A 16394-nucleotide genomic window follows, 5' to 3' on the forward strand; every position below is an offset into this window, starting at 1 on the left:
TTGGTTGTTGTCACTCAGTTAGTTACTACATGCTATTGATCCATGGTCAACAAGAGATGGTCAGATACAAGGTCTTGGCTCAGCTCATTTGCATTTAGTCCATGCCGAATGTCAATAGCAACTTAAGCTCATTACCTAATGACACATCATTCACCCTGTTTGTTTTTTTGGGACTAGACTTTAGGACTAGGACTAATAGAATGAGATTATTTTACATCAGACACAATGAAATGTTCAAATGTCACTGTACTTAAAAAATATATTTGCGACTGTTGTATTTCATGTTTTTCTTTCTGTTAGGGAGGTGGAATGAAGCTTATAGACAGCTGGTTTGGCCAGCCAGTGTATCCGTCGTCTACCAGCACCAAACACATTATTCTCCTTCCTGAGAACTTCGTGGTTTCAGAGACAAGACAGGCGATCAGCAGAAGAGATTTCCTGTTAGTGCTGGCCAACCTGACGAGTTTAATGGTGCGGGCCTCATACAGCACGGAAACCAGTGCTGTCTACAGGTTGGAAGAGCACTCACTTGGATATTGTGTAATAATAACATGAAGAACATGGTCATCATTAGTGTGTTTTATAAAAGGCTGTTTATATCTGTAATTAAATTCATGAATGCTTGACCAGGAAGTTCTTCATTAATAAAAGAAATGAGCTCATTCACCCTGTTAAACTGGCAGTACAAATGTATGTCAGTTGATTTTAATCAAACAGCAAATAGTTTCCAACAATTAAAATCAATCTTAGATACTGCATCATTGTACTGGTGATTAAAGCTAGGGCACAAAATCCTGCAATAAATCCCACAGTGTTCAGGAACTTTATTCTGCTACTAATTGGGTTTGTTCATCCTTCTTCTATGCAGATGAGCAAACAAATTATTAGTTTTACTAAATTAAGATGCTCATAAAGTGTGTAGCTGTTCTTCAATATTGTCTCCAAACAGAGATTGTTTTCAATTTCTTTATAGATGAAACTCATTGCTTTTAGATTAGCATAAAAGCTTTTACACTAAACTGACTAAAGAACTGCTTTATTTTATTGCCATTGGTAGTTGAATTTACAACGGGCCAAGAGGTTTATGCTTAATTGTTTCATCTTTTTTTGTATTCTCTGCAGGCTCCATTCATTCTCAATGCAGGTGGCAAATCCTTTAGCCACTGGAAAGAGAGCATCAGCTGTAGAAAAGTGTGCCTGTCCCCCTGGATATGGAGGATTATCCTGCGAGGTAAACACAAATTGTACACACTGCATGAACATAAAATTGCAAATTCACTTTTGAAATGTTTGTTTCAGACATGCCCTCCTGGTTTTCGGCGAGTCTACGGAAAACTGTATAATGGTGTGTGTGAACCATGCCGCTGTCATAGACACAGCTCACATTGCCATGAGTTCACAGGACATTGCCTGGTAAGGCTATTAATAAACTTAACATGTCTTGTATTTTGTGCATTTATTATGCAACCAAAAAAAACAAAGGGTTGTCATGCTCAAGTTTTCTTTTGTTTATGACACAAATGAGAGATAATTTGGTAGCAATTTCCTAGCAAATGTTCCTCATTGTTTAGGAGCAACCCCAAAATATAACATTTAGGACTATAAAAGAGCTACATCCTTAAAAGGTCATCACTCTCTCATACTCAGACCTACAAACTTTTCATATCTAAACAACCGGCAAGCACAAACTTTCATGCATTTCATAAGGATTTCCTATGATAGAGCAGCACAAAATGGAGCATATTTGTTAAGCGAATAGGAAAGTATAAAGGGTTAGCAAAATTCTTTGCAAATAAATTAACATCTACAAAGTGTGGCATACATTTGTCTTTTTTTTCCTGCAACTACCGCTGCAAGTCTTCCCTGCCAACTTTGCACGTCTGCCATCTAATATTTTTACTCATTCTTCCTCACAGAATATCTTAACGATAAAATAAGATTTGATTGTGTCCTTAAACAGTACTGTTTAGTGATATTGTAAATTTTCAGTTGGGTAAAGGTCTAAGCAACAGGGCAATTCAATGTGTTTCTTTTTTATTTATTTATTTTTTTAAGAAGGACAAAATACCAAGCAAAACATTAAATTGCAGTAAAATAAAATAAATGGATGGCAGGTTAAAAATAGAATACAGTTTATGATGTTCCAGTTGCTATTAATGAAAGGCAGCTCTAAACAAATGGGTTTTTAGCCTTCTTTTAAGGAACAGCAGTTTTGCAGTAAAATTTTCACCATGGCATTTAAGTTACAACTCTTCTAATATTTGTTTTAATTAATATTAGTTTTCAGCCAAGTCAGTCATGAAGTGACAGGCACTTTGAACATCATCAGCTACTATTTTATTCTATGTGCTGTATTTCAATATTTGAAGCAAAATGTGCATAACCTAAAGAAAAGTATAACTAGAGCTTTTATGGATCTGCCATCTAGTTGTCATTAGAGGAACTGCAGGGGGATGCACTTTCCTACTGTTTACACACACTCATGCATAATATATATACAACAGACACGTATATGTTACGCTCTCATGTGAATTTCCACACATTCACTCCCCACTCTTCCGACAGCCTTAGGCTGATTCTGTCAGTTCCCATTCCACTTAATACACACACACTAAAGCCCACACAGATGAACACACACAGAGAACAAAAACCCCACACACGGCCACACACACGCACTTGTGTGTTTGCATTACGATGTTATGGTTCATTATAAATGAGGAGGATGTGTCAAAGGGAGACGTACATTCAGAGAAAGATAGTCGGTTTGTGAGGCCATCACGCACACACACACCCCGTCTGACATTCACTCACTTACAATCACACGTGCACATGTCCCACCTGTACACACAGTGACAGACAGGCAGCCAGATGCGTCCACGCACACCTCCACTGACACCAGTGATGTGTAGCTCCAGCTGAATGAATGACTGACTGATGCCACAGACTTATAGGTTAACACAGTGTGAATGTGTCAGGGTGTGTTTCAGCTGTGTAAGGTCATTTAATATGAGAAATGAATGGAACATGTTGACATGGTAACATTTTCCCACACACACAGTCCCTGAAACTGTGAAAGTTGTTATAACTGGAAAACTGATTCCTGCAATGGAAATATTTGATAAGGTAGAATATATGGAAGAAAAAATCAATTAAGCTACTGTTGAACTGTTTTTTTTTTAATCCCTCCTTCGAAACTAGTAAACTTTTCAATTATTTATCTGTTGGGCGAGGAACTGCCTTAAGGCAACAAGGTCGAGGCTGTCTACAGTGATGTTTTGCTGGAAAGACGTAAACTGTACAGCTTGTTTTTTGGATTTTATAGACAAGTCATGGCCAGTCATAGTCATACTGTGCATCTCATTTGTTGTAAATGAGCAACTTGATGATTTGTGATATTCACTTGGAAGTTGGTATATTTCTTCCTTTGAAAGAATATCAAGTATAAAATAATAAAAACTGATTGACATGAAGAATTCCTCCACATATGGATTCAGTATTTTGATTTAAAGCAAAACTTTGGTAAAGTTTTAATACATTATTGTTTTGGTGTAAAAGCTAATTAAATAGACAGTTTCTAAAACTTGATCTTTCTAAAAATATAAAATTTGTCTTCTTTTTTTTTTAGGACTGCACCCACCATACTACTGGCCACCATTGTGACACCTGCCTACCTGGTTACTATGGCAATGCCACCCATGGGACACCTCAAGACTGTCAGCCATGTGCCTGCCCACTTAATCTTCCCAGCAACAAGTAGGTTCTGGAGAACCGGGGGTTAATAATGTGACCAGCCTGTCTGTGCTGTCTCCTCTCTGCTTCTCTGTTTTTTAACTATTTCTCTTCATAATCTCCAATCGTGACATAAAGACTTCATCATCTTGGGTAGGAATATAATTGTGGTGACATTATAGTAAAAATATCATCACCACAGGAAGAGTGGAGCAGCGTATGACGAGAAGCACCGTCGCTGTGGGACTAAATGTCATCATCATTAGGATCATCAGAATGCATCCACAAAATGAATGCAAAATACATTCAAATCTTTTAAAAACAAAAGAAAAACTTTAGTAATATTTTTGTGAGAAGCCAGCCACATTGTCCTCCCGCTGTCATAAATTACAGTACCTTGTATCATATTGGCAACTGTCTAATTTAACAACTTTGAACACAGATGTAAAGATGTGTGTATTTACACGCTCGTCAAAAACCAGCATATTTTCTTGCATGGTAAAAATGAATCTCTGGTTGGAACAAGGTTGTGTACTTAAAGCATCTTTGTGGATGCCAGTGTCAACTTTGTTTGTTAATTAAGAGGAATGAATTCAGACTTAATTTGAAAATTCCTCATAAAAATAGAATTTGACCTCAACAGTTATTCATAGGTGTTGGAGACATTTATAAGGTTAGGTATTTGGTCTTGTGGTTTGTAAAAGAAGCAGACGCTTCAAATTATTGAAATGCTGTTCTGTTGGCCAATTAAGTCAAAAATCTTTTTTATATAGCACCTTTCACAGACCTATACATCACAAAGTGCTTCACAAAGGCAAAATCATTAAAACAAGAAACACACTGAGCATCAAATGAGTTGATGTTTTTCTGTGTTTGGAAAACAAGCAGTTTCACAAACTTCCTGATTATAAAATCACAATTAATAGAGCCTGCTCCATTACCTAGCAACTCCAGCCTAGCCCAGCCTTTCACCTAATAACCCAAGCTGAGCTCCAGTGCATTTGGTCTGCTGGTCTTACCTCTGGATGCGCTGTACAATGGTCGTATGCAAAGATACAAGTGTTTTGTTGTTGACTTATCATCCAGAAACAGCTGCTGCCTCCTAGATGGTTGTGAAGGAGGCTCCAATTCTTCTGTTTCTGGTTCTGACTCATAGTCAAAGATGCACTGTTGTATAATTGTGCATCTGTTTACTGCTATTTTGAAATATATAGAGAGAGTGTAAACGCAGAGTTGGATGGCGTGCCCAGCAAAGATTTACTTGAATTTAAAGTGACAAGAGGCCCTAAAACAGCTAATTCTGAAACCAGTTCAAAATGGGCAGAAGTGAAATCTCATTATCTGAGAATAACTTTGTGCAAAACATTTTAAAAAACATGTTTTCTATTATCCATAGAGGACCCATAACAGATGCCCTTTAAAAGTAATTCTCAAATGCACAGGAAGCCAGTGCAGGGCAGCAAGAAGAGGAGTTTTGTGCGCTCTTCTGTTAGGTTTTGTCAACACTGCAGCATTCTTCACAGAGCCAGGGAGGTTTTATTCAAACAGGTAAAACGACTATTACAATAGTCTGAACAGAAGGGATAACTTTCTATAATTCACAAATGGTCTCAACATAGAAATGTTTCTCAAATGATTAAAACAGTTACGAACAAGCATTTTACTGTGATTGTGAAAAGACAAAATGACACCCAGATTTGAGAGACTACAGAGTACCAGCTAAAAAAGAAGATTAAATCATTTTTTTTGTCTTAGGAAATAGGAGTTTCTTTTTGTTTGCATTTAACAGTCAATTTAAACATTATCGTACAGCCATTTGATGAGGGATGCTTTGTTTTAGATTACACGTCCCTGTTTTATCTTTTTCCATTTTCTTTTGTTCAAGCCATAATGTTGGATTTTGAATTTGGAGTTTACCTCCCAAATTGAAGATTTAAACTTTGGTGGGTGTTCCAGTTAACTTTTCTAATTTATAATCCTATAATTTGCATGTTTGCAGATGTTGCATTATTAGCAAAACAGTCTATTTTAGGTTGTGCAATGTAAATTTGACCCAAATCAATCTTTCTGACATACACAACGTCAATACAAGTAAAACAACATTAATTGTGGTTTTAAATGTGGCTACGGGCAAAACAGCCTACCAATGAAAGAAAATATTAACTTTCTTTACTGTTTAATAAATGTAATCTTTAAAATAATGAATGACAGTAAACACAAGAAACAAGTGTCTCTTTCAGTTCTCAGCAAAATGGACACACACATCCCCACAAACAAACACTATTAGCAGCAGCTGAGAATTTTCTTGCAGCTATGACGTGTCATTTCCACGATGCTTCGAGCTAAAGAAAGACACAACTGACTGTTCCCCTTCCATGCTTCCCCCAACACTTGCATTAGTGTGAGGTGATATGCCTCCCAGACTCTTAAAAATAGCCATCCAGCCTCATCTGTTCACTGACAGAAGTTGCTCAAAAACTAGTTGAATATTTTTCATCTAAGCTTTTATGAGCTTAGATGAAAAATAATACCATGTTGGTGTTACTGTTCTGTGATCAGTAGAAATAACTTTAGGCCTCAAGTTTTGTTAATTTTATATAAACTTGAATTTTTCCTCCAATGTAATAGGTGTTTTAGGTGTTGACATTAAAATTGTTGAACACATTTTTTGCCATTAATAAATGTCACTGTCCCAACACTGTTATAGTTGTTAGTATTAGTCCCAATCGATACTAATACTAATACTAAGTTCACAGATCCAACATGAAGTAGTTGCCTTCAATTTCTCACATTTTGTCTGAAATAGTTTCAAAATGGGCCATGAGATCTTTCTTAAATCAGTTCACTAGCTTTCTAGCTTTATATGAATTGAACTTATAGTTGATACCACAATTTTTTTCTGAGGACCGCCAAAGGGAATCCAAGTACCACTAGTTGTGGTACTAAGTGTCAAAGTTCGAAAACTATGGTGGTGGCAGCATCATGCTATGAGGATGCCATGTGTTTTTCATGTAACTCATTGTCTTGGTTTACCAGATGAAATCCAAATAAGCATTGAAGTGTGTTTCATAGCATAAAAAGATGGCAAAAGGTCCAAGAGGTATAAAAACTTTTGCAAGATGTTGCTGATACTTGAATGTAATTTAAGGTTAATAGATACATAACAGAATCCTGTCAAGTCTTTTTGTATTTTTCTTTTAACTATTATCTCAAGAATGCTGGTATTTAACACAAAATAGGCAGAATTATAATGTATACCTAGCTGATATAGTAAGAAATATAGTTTTGTGAAATTGGTCATCTATATAAAGAATCAGATTTTATATAAAGACTTGGATTTTGTTATGGTTTACGCAGGTGCATTTGCCAAGCGAGCTTATCTGGAACTCAGTGAAAAGCTCATAATGAGCCAGTTCATCATCTAGTGAGTCAGTCTGGAGCCTGGAACCCAAGCCAGCTGAACTATTTTTAGTTTATGGAAGTGGGAGGGTGACAGAACAGGGGGCAACCGACTATCATGTTACTTTGGTTCCCTGTCTCTTAGTTCGTTTAGGCAATAGTTTGTAGAGAGGCCAGTTTTTTAAATGGGTGTGTTTAGATATAGTTTGTAAGCAATAAATGTATGTTATGTGTGAGAGCAGAACAAAAGGAACTACAAAGTGAAAGCAGGGACGCAGGTGTGTCAGTGAGGTGACAAGCAATGGCCTTAACTCGCCTGTGTCTTCTCTTACTCCTCTTCCACCTGGCTCTCCCCACTTTGGAACAACGTTTTCGACTTCAACAACAACTTCAACAACGATCACGCCACCGTGGAAACCACAACAGCTTCAGCCCCACATGCCACCTTGGTGACAAAGGAGAGCTGCTCTGTGATCAGTGTCAGCCTGGATATACAGGGCCAAGATGCGACAGGTAAACACATTTTACACTCAAAACATGCCATCATTAAATTATTTAATCTAAACAAAAAATAGGTCTTCTTTTGCAACTTAATTGTCATTAACCTGTTATCTGGATCAATTAGGTACCCATTAACTTTTAAGATCTAATTGAATTAATTAAAATTGCACAAAGGTGTGCAGCAAAATGAAAGCTGTTACTCTTTTCAGTTCAGGAAAGGTCCATTTGGGCAGGAATTCAATCTGGTAGTGAGGTGTTACAAAACGAAAATGGAAAATGCTGCTCATTTACTGTATTCAGGACTTTGTCTCATTGTCCATCCAGCTGTCTATCCATTGCACATTTTATTACTCTAGTTGACTGACATGTTTGTACCATTAGCTGCTGGCTTTTTAAGCAGCTCAACACTAATGAGAAATCTTTCTTATTAGTACTGTCATGTGATGATGGAGTCAGTGTAAACGGTCTCTTCACCACCCAGGCTAAGTGAAATGAAGAACATTTGCTTTTTGTGTATCAAACTGAGGAAATCAGACAAAGAAAAAAAACCCTGTTTACTTAGTTTTAAACAATTTTGTGATAAGATTTAAAAATAAAAAAATAAAATAAACTCCCCAGCAACCTCTCAGATCCCAAATAAAACCTTGGTAAATTATCATTTTGTTCTGGGTCAAATAATCCAGAGACTTTTTCCCCCCCTTCAAAACCAACATATTTTGATCTGCCATACCTCTGTCCTGGATCGAATGTCAGGATGTAACAGCTGTTAGCAGCTAGCATTCTTATTACTGAGTGTTAAACCTGAAATTAACAATTATATTTGACAATTCAAATTTTTTTGCTTCCATCCCACTCTTGAAAAATGTTAGCTTAGCTTTAGCTTAGCAACTAGCAGCAGAGATAGAAGGAAAACACAGAATTATTTATTCTCAACAGGGTCTAAAAATTTGCGTTAAACACAGTTGATATTTGGACGGGTATCAGACTCCGGAGAACATGTTTATTCTGTAATAACAGTTTATATGAATTCATCAGGAGGTCATCCTTAGATCCTTTGCTATAACACAGTCGTTAAATTGATAATTTTCAGTTGGTCAGTGACTGAATGTCTGCTTCAACCTGCCTGTGCAAACCATCATGCAGCTTACCCACTATTTAAAATAACCCCATTTGCTGTATATAGTGTCTGCAGTCTTTGCTTTCCCTTTTATAGCCTTCCTAATTCAAATGAATGCACTCCATGTTGCCTACCATCAGACAGGGAGGTTAGATTCTTATGTTTATTACTAGAACTAAAGTTGTGATTTCTTAGTAATCCTTGTATACCCATTCATCTGCCAGGATTTTTCTGTTTTTTATCACTGAAGTGTAAATTTCTGAGGTTTTTCAGAAGGAATTATTATTCAATGTGCCTGTTTCCATATTAACCAAAGAAGATGAAACATTTTCATAAGCTGGGTAAATGTAATGCATCACTGTTGACTGTTATTGCTGATTATTGCCTGACTTAATCTCCAACATTGTGAATGTTGTGCCTGAAACTCTGTGTTCCTGTAAAACTACAGCTGCAAATATCCAGGCTGTTTATATTTGGTGCCACATAGTCTGCATGCTTCGCCTTGCCATGCTGTCCAGTGCAGAATTTCTCTGTCCATCTTTTAGTCTTTTTATAAACCTCATTTGTTGCTGAGTGGCACTCTGACTCACTCCATTTTTATACTTTGCCACAACGTTACCATCCAGCATACGGCCAATATGATCTAGCATTGACATAAGGCCAATCTAATATATTCCTCTTCAATGCCAAGCTTGTCTATATGAATTTTTATGTTCTGTATAGAAGCTGTTAAATGGAATATTACTAACTAATAGCAGTATAAGGAGGTAATCAGCAGATGTTTTTGTTCTACTAGTCTTATTGATACCTTCCACCTGCTATTCTGCTTCATTATCTGTGCTGCTTTTGTTATTCTTTGTGGTAATTAATTGTAATATGGCAATTTGTCTGTATTATGGGCTGTAACAAAATGGCCACTCTATTCATCCCATGCTAATAGACTATCCACTCACTGCTAAGTGGTTCTGCTTTTCAATTTTCTGTCCATAAACATCCATTTAAAACATAGCTGAAAAGCCCCTGCAAGCCCAGCACATTGTATGCTAAAACACTCCAAGAGTCATAAGCTGCTTTTCAGGGTCTGGCAAGAATCTAAATGCTCCTGCTCATGAGGTATTTCAATTAATACAAATGAATTTAGTCTGACCTAGTGCCAAGTAGCTGTTGATAAAACAGCTACTTTTGCTAATTTTTGTGATTATATTTGTAGCCTATATTTGTTTAACTAGCGGCTTTTAAAAATGTGAGTGATAACTGGAAAGGACACATTCATCTCCTTTGCCCCTCTTAATAACACAAATAAAATCTATATACAGTAGTGAATGGTATTGAATAAAGTTTTTGGTTCACTAAACAGTCAACTTCCAACTATAAACAAACAAGATGTCCTACTTTACCATAAAGTGTTGGTGGTTCCTGGGTTATTCCTAAAGATCTGACCAAAATAATTTGATCTGTTAATGACAGTTTGGCTCCGATAGTTAAAATTTTAGAAATAATATAGTTGCAGTTTAGTTGCAATAAGCATAAAGTGCTATTCCAGTACTTGAGCGAAGAAGCTGATTATTAAAATTATGGCCCAGAGTTTTGCCTGCTGCCAAAGAAAAGGATTTCTAGTTCCAACAATAGCCCTTTGAAAACCTCCTTATATGACAGCCATGTGAGTGTGCAGGGAAATTGATGACTGATACACAGCAAAAATAATTGTTTTTGATGTATTTTGATGACTAAAACTACATGAACGAATTTGTTGGCAAAAAGCAGGCATTTTAGAAAGTAAAACATCCCTAAAATGGTCAAAAATAGACCACTTAACTTATTTGGTTAAATGTTAAATGACCCATTTAAAATGTTGGACCTCACATAGCCTTAAATTGTTAATTTTTCTACTTTCATGCTTGTACTGGCCTTTTTCATTTTTATTTGCTACTCTGACGGACATAAACAGGGTGTTTAATTTTCTCTGTACCTTCACTACAGATTGCAGCTAGACATGGATACCCACTTAATCAACGTGATCTGATTCAATTGAAAAGAACAGAGAGCAAAATGTGGGAATTCATATCACAAAAAAGACTCCAAACAAACACATGCACTTTGCCTCATGGTCCATCCTCCTCGAAAAATTAGATTGATTCGAGTCGAGTTTGCCACTTGATAGGGAAGATGTACTTCTGACATGGCACACACTAAATACTTGCATGTAGACACAATCTGGCAACATGCGAACACACACACACAAACTAATAAACCAGCTCTATTGAGTACCAAGGAGGGTCAGTGGTAATAACGGTTTGCTCCTCTTGACTCTTTCCCTCTCTCTGTTCTTTCTCTTCCCTCTTCTCTGAATTCAATTCTCTTTTCAAGACCTTTCCACCCTCTCCTTCTCACTTGCTTTCCTCTCGCTCTCACTTTACTGCCTTTCTCTATCCTTCTTCCTCTTCTTTCATCTTGATTCCCCTTTTCAACATGTAGAGCTTTATTTCAGCACAGGCTCTTTATTTGGTTTTAGTGGCTCTTGTCCCTGTGGTGCACTCTCAGGTTAATACGTTTTCCCACCTCTGAAGATCCTCTGATTATTATTCATATGAAGAACCTGAAAAGCAAAACATAAAATCTTGTTCTGGTTTGACAATAAACACCTTTTCTTTTTTTTCCCTTTAGATCAAAAGTCCTAACATTTTACTTGTGATATTTTTGTTTTTATTTTCTTTCTTCGGCGGATGATGCCAAAAAGATTTATTTTACAAAAATAAAAATAATCTTACAGAATCAGATTCTAATTTTACACTTGAGTGTCTTAGGTGTCTTTCTTGTTTTAGATGTGTCTCTGCTCTAACAAAGTAGATTCAAATGGCTGAATTAGCTCCTCTGCGGTGCATTATATTCTACAATTATCTGCTATTGACTCTTTTTTTTATATATATTGAGAACTGACTTTGGACACCACTGAAGTAGAATACTGTTTCTGTTTAGAAACAAAATTAAATGACATACGTATTATTTTGTTTGGAGTTTTTTTTAAGCATTTTTGTTCTTTAGTGAGATTTTCAGATGTATCAACTTTGGACAGAAGGAAAATTCTACTAAATTTTTCAAAATTTAGAAAATTCTAAATTTTGGCAGAAGGAAAATTCAAATGACCATACACTAAAAAATGTGAAATGTCTTAATACAAATCTTGAAACAAATCAAGACAAGATCCATAGTTGATTTGATCTTTTGCTGTAAATAATTTGACTGTTGTGTTTCTGGCCAAATAGTTGTTTTTTTTTTTCAGATGAAAAAATTCACAAATTCTCTGATCTTGGAGTATAATATAGATTTACACATGATGGATTCATCTGGAAGTTGCTTTGCACTTCTGAGATTTACAAAGGGAAAGAAAGGATGAGTGCAAACCAAAATACCTCTAAAGTATTATGAACTCGTATTGTTTTCTGGGTTTTTGCCGTTGCATTTCTAACCAGTTTAAGAGCCATAAAGGACTCAAAATCTCACTGCAGTCTGTTTTGAAATAGTAAGGATGAAAAACATGAATAATCCCTGCTAAATATGAGAATTAATCTATATTACCTTCTATTAATCCACAGAGTATAGGAGCTAGGAGAAAAAAAACAGACATTCTTGATATCCAAACCACTCTTAAACTGGTTCCCTTATGAAAAAAACACAGGACACTCTACTCTGAGCTTTCCGTTATCTCCATTATCAACCCAACCTTTCTTTTGGTCTTGAGACAAAGACAAAAAGTTGAGCCAAATAACCAGAGCTTGGATTTTTGTCAAACTGCAACAATGGCCACATTACTAGAGATGAGGTCCTTTCAACCTCCACTCTCCACTCACTCCTGAACAAAAAACAACAAGACAAAAGCTGACTCTGAGCCTGGAGGGAGGATTTCACTTTTTCACTGGTTAGGAAACACAGCTTCAGAGCTCAAGGAGCACACTCTCCTCCCAGCTTCAAATCACTCATTTATAGTGTGGAATGAGTCCGAAAATCAGACGCCATTTAATGCCACTGATAAAAAACAAACACTTCAATGAGGCTTTTTACTGTGGTCAAGCTGAACTTCATTGATGGTGCTTTTTGGTTCCTTTCTAATGATACTTGAATAAGAAGTCTTTTTTTGAGACATGGATGTTTGTCGCACTAACATAGCAAAGTAAACAATAATTTTGATGTTGTACGTATACTAACTTTTCAAGCTGAAATCTACAAGTAATATTATGTTGTTAGATTCATAAGAGTGGTAGTCAATTTCATTGCAGACTTGAAAGCTTAGAAAAACTATATTTTCAAATGTAATTGCTACATAAAAGTGGAGAAAACTTGTGCTTTCAGGGAATATAGCAGTACTGGTTCTTTCAATGGAAAAAAAGAGAAAATAACAGGAAACTACCTGATTGCCACAACTTAGAAGCAACAAGCCGAACCGACGATTACGTCTTGAGATATTTTAAATTGCTCTCACTTATTACATCACATCACTTCTCTCCTGTTGGCATAAGAGTGTGCTTAAAGAAAAGGAAATGTACCGTTTTTTTTGTTTTGTTTTGTTTTGTTGTTGTTTTTTTCTATTTGAATTTGAAAGATGTTCTCTTAGATGTATTTGCTGGGTCTGGCAGCCAAAATGAGAACAATAGAAGCCATCATTTGAACTGTATTTGAATATTATAATTTTTACCTTATTCTTTCACAGCATCGAAAATGCTTCACTAGCTGACAACCAATGCAAAGCAGCCATATTAGGCATTTATGTCAGAGATGGTGGGATTCATCTCACCTCACCTTTGAGGTCATCCTGTTTGTTTGTTGTTGTTGTTTTTTTATACTTTAACCTTCAAAATTCAGACAACTAACAGGGATCCAAAAGGAATATTTGCGTCAAATTCTCACAGCATGCAACTATGTATTCTTACAGTAGACGTTCTGGATGATGAGACAACACATGTACATTGTCTTGTATGCATATTTTCTCAATATTTTTCTGGGAGGACTGATTTGAAAATTTCCACAAAAAATATTTGAAATTTTACATGTTACAAGTCCAAATTTCTACTTTGGTAAAACAGAGTCAAAGCAGTGAAGACAGTATTTATTAGCTTGTTTGCTACTCTAATTGCAGCATCACTCACTATATCTAATCAGAAATAGCCAAACCTATTCTGCCATTGAAGTTTATTGATGTTTTATAGCTGATTGTGCTAAACCTCATTCGCTTCATTTCTTCTGCCACCTAGCTGTTCCAGTGGGTACTACGGCCAGCCTGCTGCACCCGGAGGATCCTGCCAACCCTGCATTTGCAATGGCAATCTGGACCTCTCCATACCCAATAGCTGCGATGCAATCACAGGCCAGTGTTTGAGGTGTCGTCAAGGTTACAATGGTGTGACTTGTGACAGCTGCGCTGAAGGCTACTATGGGGATGCCATGACATTAAAAAGCTGCCAACGTAAGTATTCTTACACCTAACAGTTCTATCCGGGAATTACGTTTTAAATATATAATTTGGGTACCATTTCATCATATTTTGATTTATTTGGGCCAAGAACACAAAAGAAGGTTAGAAACCTGATCATAGTGTTAGCTTAGCCCTAAACTCATATGGGTACTGTAAAAGCTTTTAACAGAACTTCCCAATGTGGGAAATATTTTAGTGCTTGCCACTTACAAATCTACAGTGAAAGATGTTTTGGTTGTAGTAACAACAAATTTCTTCAATCTAAACATGGACTGAATCTCATTACAGGCATCTGTTAATGTAGGACATCACAATTGGCTTATTTATATTGCACAATGAAATATTTTTGCCTGTATTCCCCAGTTGCATTGATTGTTGGACATGGGAAACAAGAAGGCATAACATGGTTTTATGCAAAAGTGTGGTAACTCATAGAATTATCTCTTATTACTATTTATTTTATGTAAACATTCTGCACATATGCACTGCTACTTGGGAATATATGCAATTGCTACTCAAAAGTTGCAGGAATGACCCACTAACAGGCTTAATCTCACACTACTCTATGCAGACACTCTGCCTGAGCTGATGATTAACAAATCACAGCATGGTTAGTGCTTTGGGGCTGTATCAATTGAAAGGAGCCCAAGTTACTTACTGATTAATCCAAATAATATTTATTTGACCACTTGGAGTCACTCGCTGTACTTTGAATTTTCAAATGTTCAGGGAAAACAATCGATTGCAAAAGGCAATTAAACAGGAGTGCACCACAAGTGACACTCATACTTTATAGACAGCGTCAGTCTATACATTTCACAAAATGTGCTATATTTCCACACGTTGTACATAAGACACGTTTCTTGACGAGCCAAGATATGGCTGAAGAAATGGCATGGTCGAAATAAAAATGACTGGAACAATTTAGAAGAAAGTCAAAAATACATTCGAAGCTGAACATTTTTATCAAAACAGGCAGAGGTCGCTCACATAACCCTTCAACTGTCTCATAATTGGAGAAGATATTTTCTTTCACAGTGGGAATGTCCTGTTCTTACTGAATAATTAAAACAATAAAATATGGGTTTTATGTGCATATTAAGTATTTATTATAAAATTAAAATGAGAAGTTAATTGGATTTGTATCACATTTCTCTGCAAAAAAAAGTCTGTTATATTTTTTGTTTCCTTTTAGTCCTGTCAAATGAAAAAGTGACTGCACAGTAATCACTAATTCTCATTCTCAGAGATCAAACCCCAGCACATTGACACTAATGTAATGTAAATATACTGACTGAGCAGTTTGTCTTGAGACTGTAAACCAGTTTTAAGATGCTTTTTAAAGAATCTGTAATCAGGAAGATACTCACATGTTGTTAGAGACAGAAAATATAATTAGCATCAGATTTTTTTCCTTTTTGTGTTTTTGCAAAGTGTGCCAGCAGTGTAGCTTTTGTATCTCAGCAGGGGTGTTGCACTGAAGAGCACTTTGTCCTTAAGAAACTTAGCTCAAATTATTTAAATGATACCTTTAATAGCCTCACTAAAACATCGAGTCGATAGTACACCATCTGGAGTGTGGCTGTGAGTGTGTGTCAAGTAGCAGCTGTGCCAGTAGGAGGTGTGATGTCGGAGCGGCCCACCGACTGCCAGCTGTGCTTAAAAGTGAGAATAAGAAACTATACCTGAGAGAAAAAAGATAAAAAGGGAGGAGGGACAGCAAGGCAGAGAGAGGAGGCAGAAAAAAACAAATGTTCAGATGGCACTTCTTTTTGAAGCTCTTTATTAAAGCTGCTTTGTTGACAAAACCAGAAGCACAGGTAGCAAGACAGAAAGCTTTCACCGAGAAACAGACAGAGTGATAAACAGACAGAAAAGTATGTCAAGGCTGCACAAAAGCAGCTAGACAGCCTGACAAAGGGTATTAATGTGCATTTGATAGTTCATTGTTCTGTAGTTGTTTCCCCTCTCCACCCACCTAAATGGGTATTGATTAATCAGCCTGATCTATTGCTCTCCTGCAGTACTGATCAGCTGCTTGCGTCTTTGAGACGGAGGGTTATTGATCCTGTACGAATGACAGAAGACCACCAAGAATTATTAAAAGACAACAACTCTCTCTCAGCCTGCTTCTCTCTACCCATCACTCCGAGTCTTAATGAATTTTATTGAGTGAAGCAG

At 36.5% G+C, this 16394-nt stretch overlaps 1 protein-coding gene across 9 annotated transcripts in view; it reads left to right on the forward strand.

The window, feature by feature from the left end:
• The window catches only part of lama2 (laminin, alpha 2), a 183193-nt gene that overhangs the window by 101607 nt on the left and 65192 nt on the right, over positions 1-16394 (forward strand). For all 9 annotated transcript variants that reach the window (XM_032584629.1, XM_032584632.1, XM_032584631.1 and 6 more), the window contains exons 16-21: positions 301-512; positions 1123-1231; positions 1300-1413; positions 3626-3753; positions 7555-7641; positions 13993-14204. In XM_032584629.1, coding sequence (XP_032440520.1) covers positions 301-512; positions 1123-1231; positions 1300-1413; positions 3626-3753; positions 7555-7641; positions 13993-14204 — 862 coding nt within the window. The remainder of the gene's footprint in view (positions 1-300; positions 513-1122; positions 1232-1299; positions 1414-3625; positions 3754-7554; positions 7642-13992; positions 14205-16394) is intronic.

The sequence above is a fragment of the Xiphophorus hellerii genome, chromosome 15 (assembly GCF_003331165.1).
Source record: "Xiphophorus hellerii strain 12219 chromosome 15, Xiphophorus_hellerii-4.1, whole genome shotgun sequence".
Taxonomy (NCBI): domain Eukaryota; kingdom Metazoa; phylum Chordata; class Actinopteri; order Cyprinodontiformes; family Poeciliidae; genus Xiphophorus; species Xiphophorus hellerii.